The sequence below is a fragment of the Gobio gobio genome (assembly GCF_949357685.1).
Source record: "Gobio gobio genome assembly, chromosome: 16".
NCBI lineage: Eukaryota > Metazoa > Chordata > Actinopteri > Cypriniformes > Gobionidae > Gobio > Gobio gobio.
The window spans coordinates 29347670-29362111 of record NC_137109.1 but is presented as its reverse complement, the minus strand read 5'-3'; the positions used below and the strand labels follow the sequence as shown (position 1 = coordinate 29362111).

General features: G+C 37.7%; 1 protein-coding gene across 11 annotated transcripts; it reads right to left on the bottom strand.

Moving 5' to 3' along the window:
- Nucleotides 1-361: 361 nt before the first annotated feature.
- On the bottom strand, nucleotides 362-14133 carry phf6 (PHD finger protein 6). 11 transcript variants are annotated; one of them, XR_013818114.1, is made up of 12 exons: nucleotides 14013-14133; nucleotides 11768-11926; nucleotides 11372-11473; nucleotides 11132-11265; nucleotides 10998-11044; nucleotides 10752-10915; nucleotides 10472-10615; nucleotides 2833-2937; nucleotides 1675-1808; nucleotides 1161-1290; nucleotides 799-928; nucleotides 362-644 (listed from the first exon to the last, which is right to left on the bottom strand). XR_013818114.1 is itself a non-coding variant. In XM_079838270.1 (11 exons), exons 2-10 carry the CDS (start codon nucleotides 11897-11899, stop codon nucleotides 1161-1163), a joined length of 1092 nt encoding a protein of 363 aa, XP_079694396.1. In that variant the 5' UTR covers nucleotides 11900-11926; nucleotides 14013-14133; the 3' UTR covers nucleotides 367-928. The 11 variants fall into 11 exon arrangements, 6 of the variants coding, with proteins under 6 accessions (XP_079694396.1, XP_079694399.1, XP_079694400.1 ...); XR_013818116.1 differs by lacking the exon at nucleotides 14013-14133 and adding an exon at nucleotides 13541-13624 and having other exon boundaries at nucleotides 368-644; XR_013818117.1 differs by lacking the exon at nucleotides 14013-14133 and adding an exon at nucleotides 13362-13507 and having other exon boundaries at nucleotides 368-644.
- Between the last annotated feature and the right edge of the window lie 309 nt (nucleotides 14134-14442).

Here is a 14442-nt window from a genome sequence, read left to right as displayed (position 1 = left end):
TGTTGTACATTGTTGTTTACCGTGTTACTTTCTTCTTTGAACGAGAACTATCATAAGACTATCATAAGGGTACTGTTGGTGGTGGAAACGCAAAAAAACGTTTATAAAACTGTTAAATAGATTCTGTAATATATTTTGTATTAAATAATAAAAAGTGTAAACATTTCATTTTCAGGATTCACTTTTTAACTTTTTCCCTCCAAACAATATCTTCAAGTATGCTTGAAAGCGTCTGCCTTTCAGAAGGACTCTTATTTTGAATCGTTGCTACCGAATGGACAACTTAAATTACAAAGCATATAATGCCTACTTAAAGATACATGTGGAACATGTGCATATACAGAAAAAGAGACCACCATGTGAGACAGAGTAAAGAAAAGTGCATGCTAGCCAATGTTCTTTAATCCTGTCCTGTACTATAAAGAAAACCACAGATATCCAATATTACTCATGAGTATAATACAGTAATAAAATATAATACATGTTGCAAGAGAGAAAAAAGAGGTAAAGACAGTTTCATGAAGGAGAATTACTTTGAAAGGCTTATTAAACATCATGGTTTGAAGGAGATGCACTATAAACAGTCGGCGGGGCAGTCTTTTTCAGAGTGGGTCCAGTCAAAGAGCAGTTTGCCAAAGAGGAAACTGGAGGTGCAAGCACAAACAGATGACACTGTTCCAGCTGTCCGATCATATTGTATTAAGTATTAATATACCATATGTTTAAATAAAACCTATCCCAGCTAAGTTATAGTTTACACTGCAGTAACATATCGAGATTATTTGATATTGAACTTACATTCTCACTGTCCATGAAATACTGTCAAAGAGATGAAAACTATTGTGAGCTGGCCCCTAGTTTCTAATTGAGCATTATACAAAAATATTTATTTTATGCCCATCGTATCATGTCTTCCATCTTCATTCACCTTCGGAAAAAAGACAGAACTTCAATCTTCGGCATGTCCACTGATCACATTGATATCTTTGATATCAAAATATGGTAATACATTGCCTGGTCCTGAATAGTTATCAAATACAAATTCTGTCACGACAGACTGAACAAATCACACTGTAACAAGAATGCATTATGATGCATCATGTACAATGATTAGAATTAACATGAAATTCCATTCCAAGGATACACATGCAGAATCTCACCTAGTTGCCATTGACCTGCGATGGAGGATCTGCTCTGTTGTCAATAGCAGCTTTCTCTCTACTGCGACTCTCCCTCTCTTCATCTTCCTCATCCCTTTCCTCATTTCCACTGTGATTCTTACAATAAAGCCTGGTGAAAACAACATACAAGTTCCTGTTATACTGCAATACAACAGCACATGTGATCATTGTTGGGCTGGGTGGTATATCAAGTACGATATATATTTATAAATGATATAAACTGAGGCTATACTGTTTATATCGACATACAGTAGTATGAGATTAAGTATAATATAAGTATTAAGCAGAATCTGAGATAAAGTATAATCTTATAAATAAGACAAGTTTATAGTGTATATATTGTATATCGCCCAGCCCTAGTTTACGGTCCTGACGGTTTCAGTGTGTATACAGAATGTAAGAACCATTTGGAAAAATCTAATTCTACAAAATAATCTTACCAGACTACTCATATTTGTATAATGAAAACAAGCAGTTAATATTAAGAACATACTTGTAAATGCCTCTAGCCATATTCTCTATGTATTTGGCCTTGTCTTGCAGGCCACAGTGATAATGGTAGGTTTTCACACAGGCTTTTATCTCACATCCAATGGTCGCTCCAAGCTGGGCACAAAGCGTGCATTTCTGAAATGACCAAAAATACATTAGGGGCCAGTTTCACAGACATGGCTTAGATTAAGCCAGGATTAGGCATTAGTTAAATTTGGGCATTTAAGGGTGTGTTCATACTTGTAGCACACTTGGTTCGTTTGGTCCGGTACAAAAAAAAAAAAAAAAACTTTAGTTCAGACAGAACTTACCGAACATCCAAAACAATTCTGTGTGCTAGGCTAAATTCTCTTGTTATTTGTGCATAGCCTACATACGATGATATTTTGACCAGCTGAGAACTCATGAAGAGCTTATAAAATGTGTGAGGAGTCAAAACAGTGGCAGGAATCCCTCCGTCACACACACAAATGAAGATCTGCTGCGAGGAGACGTAGTTCTGATGCCTGTACCGGACTGTGATGGCAACATCACAACTATGACGAGAAAACTGTATGTGTGAGCATTCTGTCCTTTTTAGGGTCTCATCTTCCTGTTTTTGGTGCGTTTACATGTGTTTGGTCCATGTTGCGCTCATCATATGAACCACACCAGAGATTGTTTGGAAGCGGACCGAGGCCCATTTTTTTAGCGGTCTCAGTCCACTTGTTTGGTGCGCACCAGGGTTCAGATGGCAGTGTTCACACTTATTCAAATGAACCACAATAACTGAGCAATCACACAACGGTTCGTTTTAATCAAACCAAACATGGCAAGTGTGAACACACCCCCTAAGTAGCTTTTATAAACGTGCCTTGGGAAAAGCATTACTAGTGTGCATCTTGAGACAAGACAATGGTATTTAAAGATATGCCAGTGCAAGCTGATTTCAGTTAAAATGGCTAAAACATGCATTTTAGTCTGGGACTAGCTTAAGCTTCGTCTGTGAAACTGGGTGAATGTGACTGACTTAATATAATAACCACATCATACAAAAGAGAAAATAAAAAAATATATATTTTTCTACTGACCATGGTGTAAACCTATATTTAGTTCACTTCCTTATATGTCAGCAATATAGTTTAGCAATTCTATATTGAATAAAAAAAAAAAATGTCACCATTCTTTTTCCTCTCTTGATTTCCTGGATAACCGTTTTAATTTCAAAGTTCCCAAATTCAGCACGTGAGGTGGTAGTTAGCTGGACGGTACCCGAAGAAAAAAGCTGTGACAAAAACAGAAAATAAAAGACGTTTTAACGGAACAGGTTGAATCAAACTTTTTCAAGCCTAGAATAAATATAAAAATAAGATGGAGTAAAATATATACTTTTTCAGTACTAAATAGGTTGATTATTTGAGATAATATTTGTTTACAAATACAAAGTTTAAATTAATTAAAAAAAACATTGTGCCCCTAATATGCTATTTAAAAGTTTTGTTTTGGAGGTCCCCTACAATAGATTTGCATTCATCAACGGTCAAAAAAAAATTATCTTATAATATACATGGCACGTCACCTCATTTCTCAAAGAGTCTGAAAATGGTTTGTTTGACCCAGGAGTTAACTTATTTGATCATTCATTTTCTTATTTACTCAGTTATTTAATTATTTACTTCATTTTATTTTTGCGGGAAATAAGAACATTTTTCTATCATTTTGTGAGCAAAGATTGGCATTGAAGAAAAAGTCGCATTGAAATATTTCACCCAAAAGGTGAGCCTGCGGATATCACATGCATTTTTATAACAATGCACGAGAGTTATGCCAGTGAAGGGGTCTCTAACTACTAGGGCTGTAATCTCCCAGTCGATTAGTCGATTATTGGTCGATACGTTCTGGCTCGACCAAAATTTTGATTGGTCGATTTTTTTGCAGCGTTCATTTAATTAGTTTTTGCCGCGTTCATTTAATCAGTTTTGCTGCGCCGCGTTCATTTAATCAGGTGGAAAGCACTAATTGCTAATGGGGGTGTTTTCAGAGCATCCCTGTTTCACAGGTATCAGTCTGCCTTCAGAACACCCCCATTGTTTTCACTTCTTTTGGATTAGCCCAACCAACTGGCGAAGAGAAGTCTCTCGCCCGTCCTTTGTTTTTCATTCCCCGCTGGCTCAAACGCACGCCCATAGCGGTAAACTTGAGGAACGCCCATCAACATACACATGAGGGGAAGCCTCACAACACCACGCTTCAGTCGTGCCGCAAAAGTGGATCTGTACTGTCCGTTTTGCCGCGTTCATTTCATCAGTTTTGCCGCGTTCATTTCATCAGTTTTGCCGCGCCGCGTTCATTTCATCAGGTGGAAAGCACTAATTGCTAATGGGGGTGTTTTCAGAGCACCCCTGTTTCACAGGTAACAGACTGTCTTCAAAACACCCCCATTGTTTTCACTTTTGGATTAGCCCAACCCACTGGAGAAGAGAGACAGATTGAAGAAGGCTAGTTTTCTGTAACTTATATTATTTATTTAATTGTGAGAGCGTTTTTTCTGCTCTTGATCTGGCTTGTTTAATAAATATTCATTTTTTATTAAAGTGGACGTGCCTTTTGTGTTTAAGAGTAAAAGCTTTAAGTTAATAGTCTATTCGTGTCTCAGCCGTGAAGCTGAGCTCAGCTCCTGTTCGAGCTGCACAGAGCGGCTGCAATTTTACTGTCTGTCAGTTATTATAATACATATGACAAAAACAATTGTCTAAATTATGTTGCATATTCCTCAAAAGTTCTTGTGATGATATCTAGTTGACAATAGTACTATATTTTGGGAAATCATAGGCTATGATATTGCGCAGGTGCACGTGATGCAACGCTGTCATAGCCGACAGACTCGCGTGTCAGACTCATTTCAGTGCAAAATAATCAGCTCAAAAACTATTTAATATACTGCAAATAGCCTACTAGTTTTTTATGTTTATTTATAATTCATTTATGCAGACAACAAGGCTACCAAGTACTGCGCACAGTGCGCAACTAATTAATTTAACGTTTTTTTTCCTAACGTCATTTTTAGTCGATTTTTAGTCGAAAATTTCAGGACTTCAGTCGACCAAGATTTTCTTTGGTTGATTACAGCCCTACTAACTACAGTCAATTATTCCGTAAGAGTGAAAGCAAAACAGAGCTTTTAGCATCTGACGCTGCACGGTGCATTTATTCTCTCAGACACAACGAGAGCTGAATCTACCTCAGTGCTGATAACGGTATATCAATTATCTTAATTTATTGGATAAATATTTATCTTGTGAACCATGCATTAAACATAGTGAAAAAAATTAAAAGATTCAATATTTCTTGTTAAACAAATTTTGATTTAAGTCTGTGTTTGAAGCTGCTTTTGATTTTCATCGATGACTGATTATTGTGCTGTGTTCAGACCAAGACTTTGTTATTATTATAAATAATAATTATTTGTATTGTTATTATTGTTATTAGTGCCATTAAAATGTTAATGTGCTATGGAAACAAAACAAAATGCTGGCGAACAACAATGCGGTTTTCACCTTGGCTCAAACAACAACTGTATTAAAGGAACACGCCAACTTTTTGGGACTTTGGCTTATTAACTGTATTCCCCAGAGTTAGATAAGTCCATACATACCATTCTCATCTCCGTGCGTGCCATAACTCTGTCTGACGCACCCCTCCGCTAGCCCAGCTTAGCACAAAGACTGGACGTAAACGGCTCCAGCTAGCCTATCGCTCAGTAAGTGACAAAATAACGCCAACATTTTCCTATTTACATGTTGTGATGTGTATAGTCACAGCGTGTACAAATAACAAGGTTACATGAGACACAGCCATCTTATAAACATATACATACTGGGGACTATATTGTCCGAAGACGCAGCACTGCTCTACTTCTGGGGAGTGTGGAGTGATTTGCTCGCAGCACCTGAGAAGCCCCGCGGTGAGGAGCAGAGAGTTCATTCAGAGTTGGAGTAATAGAGTCAGCAATTACTAGATAGTTTACAATCATGGGTGTTCGCTGTATTGTAAAGAACTGCGACAATAAACAGGGGAGACCAGGGGCCCGTTCTTCGTACGTTATTTATTACATCTGAGATGATTTGACAGATCCCAGATCTTTTAATCGTGATAACTGATCTCTGGCTAATTTGGTTCTTCAAACGAATTTGCTGATTGGATTAAAATATCTGGATTAAATTATCTAAGATCACTGCGCGTTCTTGTGTTCCCTGAAGAGGGCAGATGCATCGATACTCGAAACCACGATCAGCAATGCAGCGATTGGCTGGCGTCAAGACATCAACGTAATGACATCATATAATTAAAAAAGCCACCTGGCAAAAAACTTGACAAATTATACAATAAAAACCCCACAAATTTCTGGACCTTTATAAGGAAACAGCCAAACCACCAAACCAACATAAAAGTTATTATAGATAAATGATAAATGTTTTTTTGTTTTTTTAACATGATTACCAATTATTTATATTCAAGATTTTATACAGTATTTGTACACCCTTTACATTTTTATTTCAATGTTGTAATTTTATTTTTAATTCATTTGGAGCTGATTTGTAAAGTGAGTTACAAGAGTTACAAGAGTTTCTTAAGGGTCAAGATCAAATTATCTGCATCTCTTGCGCTGCATCAAGCCACTCCCTTAATATCTGTCATCACTTAAATGAATGCACGGCTCAGATTAACTGTACAACATGTGTGTAAACCTCCAATAAAATTATAAAGTAATTATTCCGTCACAAATAAAATCGCTCAATCAAGTGGCTGTGTCTATATTATTATATACAACATTATAATATTATATACACATTCTCATATACATATACAATATAACATTTTTATATTATTATTATTATTATTATTTAAAATTATTATTATTGCCCCTGGTTCAGTAATGAACTCTTGTAATAAAGTAGTAGTGGCTGGGACAGATTTTAAATATCACCTCAAGATGCAATCTAATCCGGTTTACATGAAATAAGCCTGCTCATGAGCAGGTTTAAGCTTACGGACCTGTTACTATGACAGCAAGTCCAGGATGAGCTACGAAGAACCAAACAATCCGAGATCATGTCAAATCGTCAACAATCAAATCCAGCTAACTGAGTTAGCGACGTACGAAGAACGGGCCCCAGGTAATACAATGATATTTCATAGAATTCCAATCCAAAACGCTGACCTGATGAATCGATGGCTACTTGCTCTGGATTTAGATCCAAACACACCTGTAGCCATCATCAAGCACAATCGCGTTTGCTCTGAACATTTCACAGAGGACGACTATTTAGAAAAAATGGAATTTGCCACACGGACCATGAAATGTGTGCTGAAGAATACGGCCATCCCATCGATAGTACAGACGGGACAAAGCGGATCACCCGCGGCTGCGGTAAGTGTTCGGTTATGTTTTTAGATGACTAGCCTACTGTCACAGTACCATTAGCTAGATCTAATGTAACGTTTGTGACACTGTTACATGAATAGGGTGGTCACTACTGTATTGCAGTTTTTCCCGTGCTCCATGTATCCCCTGTAATGTTAGTATTGTGTTGTCACGAACGTGCTCTGTCACAGTAACAAATGAGCGGTGCTAGAGGTAATTCTTTGGACATGGGATGGAAATTAGCACCCGCCACCAGCCAAATGCGGGTGATTTTGTGTTGTGGCGGATAGACTCGCTTTACCTACCGGCCACCGTGGCGGGTAAATAAAAATAGCATATCCTGCTGTTTCACCTCGACAGCGGACACTTTTAGAGGAGGCACACCTTCAAAAAAAAAAAAAAAAGTGGCGTTACAAATCAAATTCACAATAAGTAGTGGAGAAGTTAATTTGCACGTGGTTGCATTTTAGCTGCTTTGTTGCCCTTGTGGCGGAGTCTAGAGAACATGCGCTGTAAACGTGTGCGATTTTTTTAAAACTTCGAGCTCGCGCAACGTCCACCGTTTGAACGCAAGAGGATCTCCAGATATAGGGCTGAATATCAAACAGGTATCAATGGGTCTGTCCAGTAACTCGTGATGAACCTCAGGCCAACTGCACACTTTGCAGAGAAGCATTTCAGTTGCTCAGACTGACTGACTCATGCTGCCTTCACGTGCTATCGGAATTATCGTAAATACGAGTTTCCTAGGTAAAAATTGCACATGAACGCCCTCTGATGTCGTGTTTACCACTGGGAAGTTCGGAAATAATTTTGATACCCCAATTCCCGAGATGGGCGTGTCATAAGCGTTAAACATGGTGGCGGGAGCTGGACTGCTGTGGCAGGTGTGGTTTTATTGTTGTTTTTTTCCAAAACAGCTTGGTCGTCTTGTCTTGACATTAACGTAGTACATATTTACATGTAAGAGTAATCATATGAAGTGTATTGTATGTTTGGTACACAGCGAAAATAGCCTTCATTTGACTGAAATTACAGAATCAGCAGAAAGCGGACTATCTGTAATGTTTATATGGTTGTCGGTGCATGGGAGACTACAAATGATGATGGTTTTAATACGATTTTCCCAATAAATAGGCAAGAATAACCTGGTGTCCACCATGATTCCTGTTCACTCCGACAACAAAGCACTTGAATGCAACAAGCTCGTAATCACGACTTCTAAAGTGGGAATTAGGAAATTTCCGATAGCACGTGAAGGCAGCATTAAAGCAGCAGCGCTGACAGACCGGTCTATGTGACAGACACATCCGTGCTTCCAAAGGTATAGGCCTATTGTTTTTTTAAATGGTTAATATATTTATATAATATTCCATACATTATCAGAGCTTGGCAGACAGAATTATATATTTTTAGACAGGTTAATTTATAGATTATAGCCTAATTAATGTTATGTATCATTTTAATCACACATAATAAATAATCCTGCCATATAAAGTTTGACATTTATTAAAATAATATTTAGATAAAAATGGGACAAATAATTACATAATAATATAGTCATAATTTAAGTAAATTAATAAAAAATTAAACATTTTTGAATTTCAGAATTGTCAAAAAAGTGATTACTGGTTCAGAATTACTGCTTAAAGGGACAGTTCATCCAAAAATGAACATTCTGTCATCATGTACTCACCCGATGTTCCAAACATGTATACATTTCTTTGTTATGTTGAACACATTGGAAGATTACTATGGAAGTCAATGGTGCCCCCAAAGCAGCCTGGGTACAAACTTTCTTAAAAATATCTTTTGTGTTCAGCAGAACAAAGAAACTCATACAGCTTTGGAACATCATGAGGATTAGTTTTGGGTGAACTATCCCTTTAAAGTGCACCAAATAGGCTACTAAAGAGTTCTTTACAAATAAATTAAATAATCAAATGTAAAATAATATAAAATGTTATATTTTATATTGTCGTGAATGGGTGTCCCTTATTTTGCCACACTAAAGGTGGCAACCCTAGTATGTCATCAACACACTTCAGAAGATGCCAAAACTAATAGTTTCATTGTTGGGACTAAAAACCTAAAACTGGAAGCCATAAAAGACCACGAATCATCCAAATGCCACATCCATTAATCTGCCCTACTCATTTAATGAAATGTATATCAGTTCATGGTTTGTGTGTGTATAAGAGAGAAAAGAGAAAATGTCAGTATTTCATTGAGACTTGAGATTAAATAAACTGCTTAAGTATTGTAGAGCTTGTAGTATTAATTTTCACATGCAGTTACACATTGTCGGTTAAAACCAAGAAAGTGGCTGGTAAAAACATTGAGTGGCTGGTAGATTTTGAAATCCACTAGCCACAGTGGCCGGTGGACAAAAAAGTTAATTTCCATCCCTGCTTTGACCTGTAGCATTTACCTTGCTAATGAATTGGAGGGGGGGTGGGCAGTTTTAATTTTTGTCTGTGGGTTCATTGTGCAAAAACAGCTACCTAGTCACGCTGGTTTTGTTGACGGAAGTAACAATGCTACTTCTCATGTGCTGTGAGCAAATCACTCCCCAGAAGTAGAGCAGTGCTGCGCCTTCTGAGAATATAGTCCCCGGTATGTATATACATTTATAAGATGGCTGTGTCTTGTAACCTTGTTATTTGTACACACATCACAACATGTAAATAGGAAATTGTTGGCGTTATTTTGTCACTTATTGAGCAGGTGCGTCAGACAGAGTTACGGCACGCATGGAGATGAGAATGGTGTGTTTTGCACTTCTGTATGTATGTATGGGATCTAACTCTGGGGAATACAGTTAATAAGCCAAAGTCCCAAAAAGTTGGCGTGTTCCTTTAAGGATGAAGAAAGATCACCTTGAAATTCTATTTTGATGTGGGATGTAGTTTAGTAGTTCTGTTTTAAAAAAAATTCATTGAGTCCTCAATCCTCATAAGGTTTGTGCCGGTGTCGCAAGTATGGTTGTGTGGTGATGTCGTTATAAAATTAGGGAAGGTAAATTAATTGTATGTCATAATATTAATTTGATAATACTAGCCTGATTATAATATAATAGTAACAACTACATTACTACTACTACTAGTAATAGTAATAATAAGAAAAAGGATAAGAAGAAGAAAATAATACTGGGAAAACAAGCCAATTATCGCCTTGATATGGTCAAGATCTCTATCGTCAATACACGACACTATCGTCACAACCCTAACAATAACTTTCTTTGTAGTGCACTTTAATCTTTAAAACTTTGCAGACATTTTACATTCACAAACAGCTATATTACACACTGCATGAAAGGTAATTTTCGGGGGGGGGGGATAATAGGGGCACTTTAAAGATGACCCATTGTTTTTCAGGATTGAAAAAGCCTCACCATGCATTTGTAGTGGGCAGCAACCTTCTTGGCATTGTCTGAGTGGAGCACACCCCGCGTTTCATTCTCTTCTTCACCAGCATGACAGAAGCCACAGCGAAGGCCTGAATCACTGGGGCTGCCTCTCAGCGGGGACCGGTCCCGCTGTGACACACACAAGCATGAGACAAATTAGCATATGCCAACCATTTATATTCTAAAGCTTGTATCAAGTCACCTGTAATCTATTCGGATTAAATATGTGTTATATCAGGGGGAAAAAGTAGATAAAGTGGCCTACATGTGAGGAGCTCTCTGTATCATCATTGCCTTGCGACGAGGTGGATCGAGTGTCATCTGACTGTCCACGCGACACACCTCTGATTCTGCTTTTCTCAAAACGCCCCCTTCCCCTGCTCCTCGGTGGAGATGAATCCGAGTCATTGGCTGCAACTCCCTGTTCATCTGGAATAAGAGCAAATCGCTAATAAATGGTTCACAAGCAGGTTAGTCTCCAACATTAAATGAAGTAGAGACAGCTAGTTACCATCACTGCCATCTTGAGAGGCATCTCTGTGTTTGCGACAGTAAACACTAATTTTCAAAAAATAAAATAATTAGAGTCACAGAATTATAAAGCGGAAGCAGTTTTGCGATGAGCAGCATCATCATTATACTTACAGGTAGATGCCTTGAGAGGGATTCTCCTTGGTCTGGGCCTTGTCCCATAGAGCGCAATAATAGTGGTATGTCCGCCTACATGTCTTTACATCACAGCCGATGGTCGCCCCGGGCCGGTGACAGGAAGTGCACATCTGAACAGGAAATCAGAGGTGAGATAGAAAAGCTGAATGTGTATTCTCTATTTTGAGCCTAAAGGAACAAATACATTTTATGAGAGCTGTTGGTCTGGATGCTTACTAGTTTATTTCCTCTTTTTATCTCCTTCTTCACATCTTCAATAGAAAAGCCTCCAATGTGTTCACTCTCTGAGTGAGATGTGACCAATGCTGATGAGAAAAGCTGGGTAAAGCAATCACAAATCAAATGTTAGACATGTCTAAATATATACTTTTATACTACATATACATATATATATATATATATATATATATATATATACATATATATATATATATATATATATATATATATATATATAACAGATGATATTGTTATCATGTGATGTTCTATATTCATATTCTCTGAGATGTTATGTGAAACTAGGCAAATAAATAAATAAATGTATGAATAAGAGCCGGTTCTATCCATTTTAACAAATATACAAGAAAGCAAGCTAGTGGACAGCTAACATACCATGCACTTGTGGTGGGCTGCCACCCTGTGGTTCTCCGACACCAGTAACTGTCCACACTCCTGGTCTCGGTTGGTTCTACAGAAGGCACATTTTCGAAGCCGTGCTGAAGCTCCTTTTCTCTGTCCTGACATGACCAGTTTTCACACACTCTACCTCTCCTGTTTTAAAGACAAAAAAACAACAACATTAACATTGCAATTGTACTGCAGTGTACAGGGAGGGAGATAGTTTTTGTGTTTCCGATATGAGAAGAAATAACTTTTAAAGCTTTGTGTGAGTATAGAGCAAAACGGCTAAAGTGCATGTTTGTTTGTGTTTTTTGGGGTGTGTGTGCGTGGGGGGGGGGTAGATTTCTGAAACTCCTACATCTATTATTGAATCAAGCTATATGAGAAGAAATATATAGACTAGACAGATGGTTGCGGTTATTCTGCTTCAACAATTCCGCTACATGGAGTTATTAAACTGTTTGGTTTGAAATTTCCCCAAAAAGGAAATACATGATTAGCATGAGTTAAACTTCCAAATGTCTTTATTGCAACAGTCTAGTATGAAATATTTGATGGATCATATAAAAAGGTATGTTGCTAATATTTCTCAGGAATAATTATTTAAATGCTACATAAAAAAACACTAATAGGAGAAATATATAAAACACACTTTTCCTAAATCTTTTCAATTTAGAACTTCAATCAAATTAATACATTAAACAGAAAGGTACAAAATTTGTCCTGTGCACAAATATTTACACACAATTTTTTTTTAAAGCAGCCAAATTGTGCTTGTTTTGCACATTTAGCTAAATATAGATAATTGTTTCTGCAGATTCTAAAGATTGGCCAGACATTTCTACTAAAAACCACTACTAAACAGAACAAAATATAAAGCAAATCTGCATATAGTTTTAAAAGTGAATATTAAAGCTCACATTAATACATATTCATATTATTGTAAATATAATCCAAAATGATGTCTATATAACGCTAAGCTTAAAATTGTGTTACATAAATAGCTGTTTATACACGAAGACAAGAAATTCCCTTAATATTTTAGGAGGGGGTTAGCAATGGGAATAATTGTATTTGGGGGCCCAAAAAGTTTGAAAACCCATTATTTAACTACTTAAAAGTAGATGCACCGAGAGTATTTACTATAAGCATGATGTAGTAAAGAAACTATATGATTTCATTACATATTTCAACAAGTTTATCAATGGTAGAAAAAATATATCTCTCTAAGATTGTATATCACATTAGCTAATGATGGACAAACACACAAACCGTAGGCTAAGTCGAACTGTGCGAACATAAGACACACAAACCTACGTTAAGACCTTGTGGTGACTACACAATTTTATTGGCATTACAATAATGTAGGAAAAGTACATGGGTGGCGTATTCGAAACACAGCAACGCCAATAGGCAGGTCTGACCGAGTTCACAAAACACCCCCTGCGCGAGACGGCTAGCTCATCAGTTTCAGCCAAATCTGGAAAAAATATCGAGATTTCGCTTGTACGATTATCTATCCATCATCCGTATCGTGTTTGGAGATGGATAACGTGTTGTTTAGAGTCGCGATGGCTTTACCCGCCTTCGCACAACAGAGGAGCTCCGCTGCCATGATAGCCGAGAAGCTGCTCTCGCGCTGCAACACAAACAGCAACGCAACACCGCGCGACACACAGTTTCCACAGAACAGCTGATACAACCTGCCCAGAAGTCTCAATGAACCCCTCTAAAACACACAAGGAAAAACACAGCATCCCTCACATCGTTTTCATAAATAAGGGAGGAGGAGGATACACAGGCCCGCGACAAAGCTCTTGGTTTCGCTCTTAACCAAAACTCTCTTTCACTTTCCAGTGAATTTTAAGTACTACACTATGTCAAATCTGGTGTCCCCCTCATATGATATAAAGATGTGTATAGCTATATAAGCGTTGCCCATTAAGGCCCACATCATATGGTGGCTACAACAATACTGATGAGGAAAAACTGTGCGCAAATGTTTTAATCTGAACTTCTGGGTGACTGTAAACCATCATTTGGTTTTTATAATTCACATTGTTTGCTGCGGGATTATTTTGCCCGCTTCACATGTGGAGCCCCGCCATACGAAAGGTATTTACATATCGCAGCAAAAAGACGAAGCTAATTCCGGCAATTGTTCCACTCACCCCATTGCTTTCCTAACTCTAAACTGTACATTGCAGTGTCCGTGTGACATATTGGAATCTCTTACCGCTGCTGTGTTGAATGGGGGATAGATCTAGAGTGGCTGTGAGCGCGTGTTCTCGCTCTTCCTCTCGCTGGGCTTTGAGTGCTTGTAAGTTCTGCCTCTCACCATTGCGAGGCGTTCGAGTGACGTCGCGCACTGCAAAAAGCATGTTTGTTCGACATTGAAGCATACGCGCACGCCCCTGTGGTCACCGTCAAGATAGCTTGAGGAATAGGCCTAGACGAGAGCAACTATACAGATGAGTTGCATAATGAACTGACAAAATGCGGATAAACATTTTATTAAACATAAATATTTACACATAAATATTAAGCAATATATTTAGTTTGTTATGAGATTCATTCATATTTTAAAAGTATTATTGCTTTGCACCAAAGCTAACATTTTGCAATTTTGTAGTAATGTAGGGGAATTTACAGTTAAGACCCGGACC

Coding starts and splice junctions, on each gene's coding strand:
- phf6 (XM_079838270.1), bottom strand. CDS start 11,899: ATGTCAGGACAGAGAAAAGGAGCTTCAGCACGGCTTCGAAAATGTGCC. Junction 11,045..11,131: donor CCCTCTCAAGGCATCTACCT/GTAAGTATAATG, acceptor TTTGAAAATTAG/TGTTTACTGTCGCAAACACA. Junction 1,809..2,832: donor TCAAGAGAGGAAAAAGAATG/GTGACATTTTTT, acceptor TGGTCATTTCAG/AAATGCACGCTTTGTGCCCA.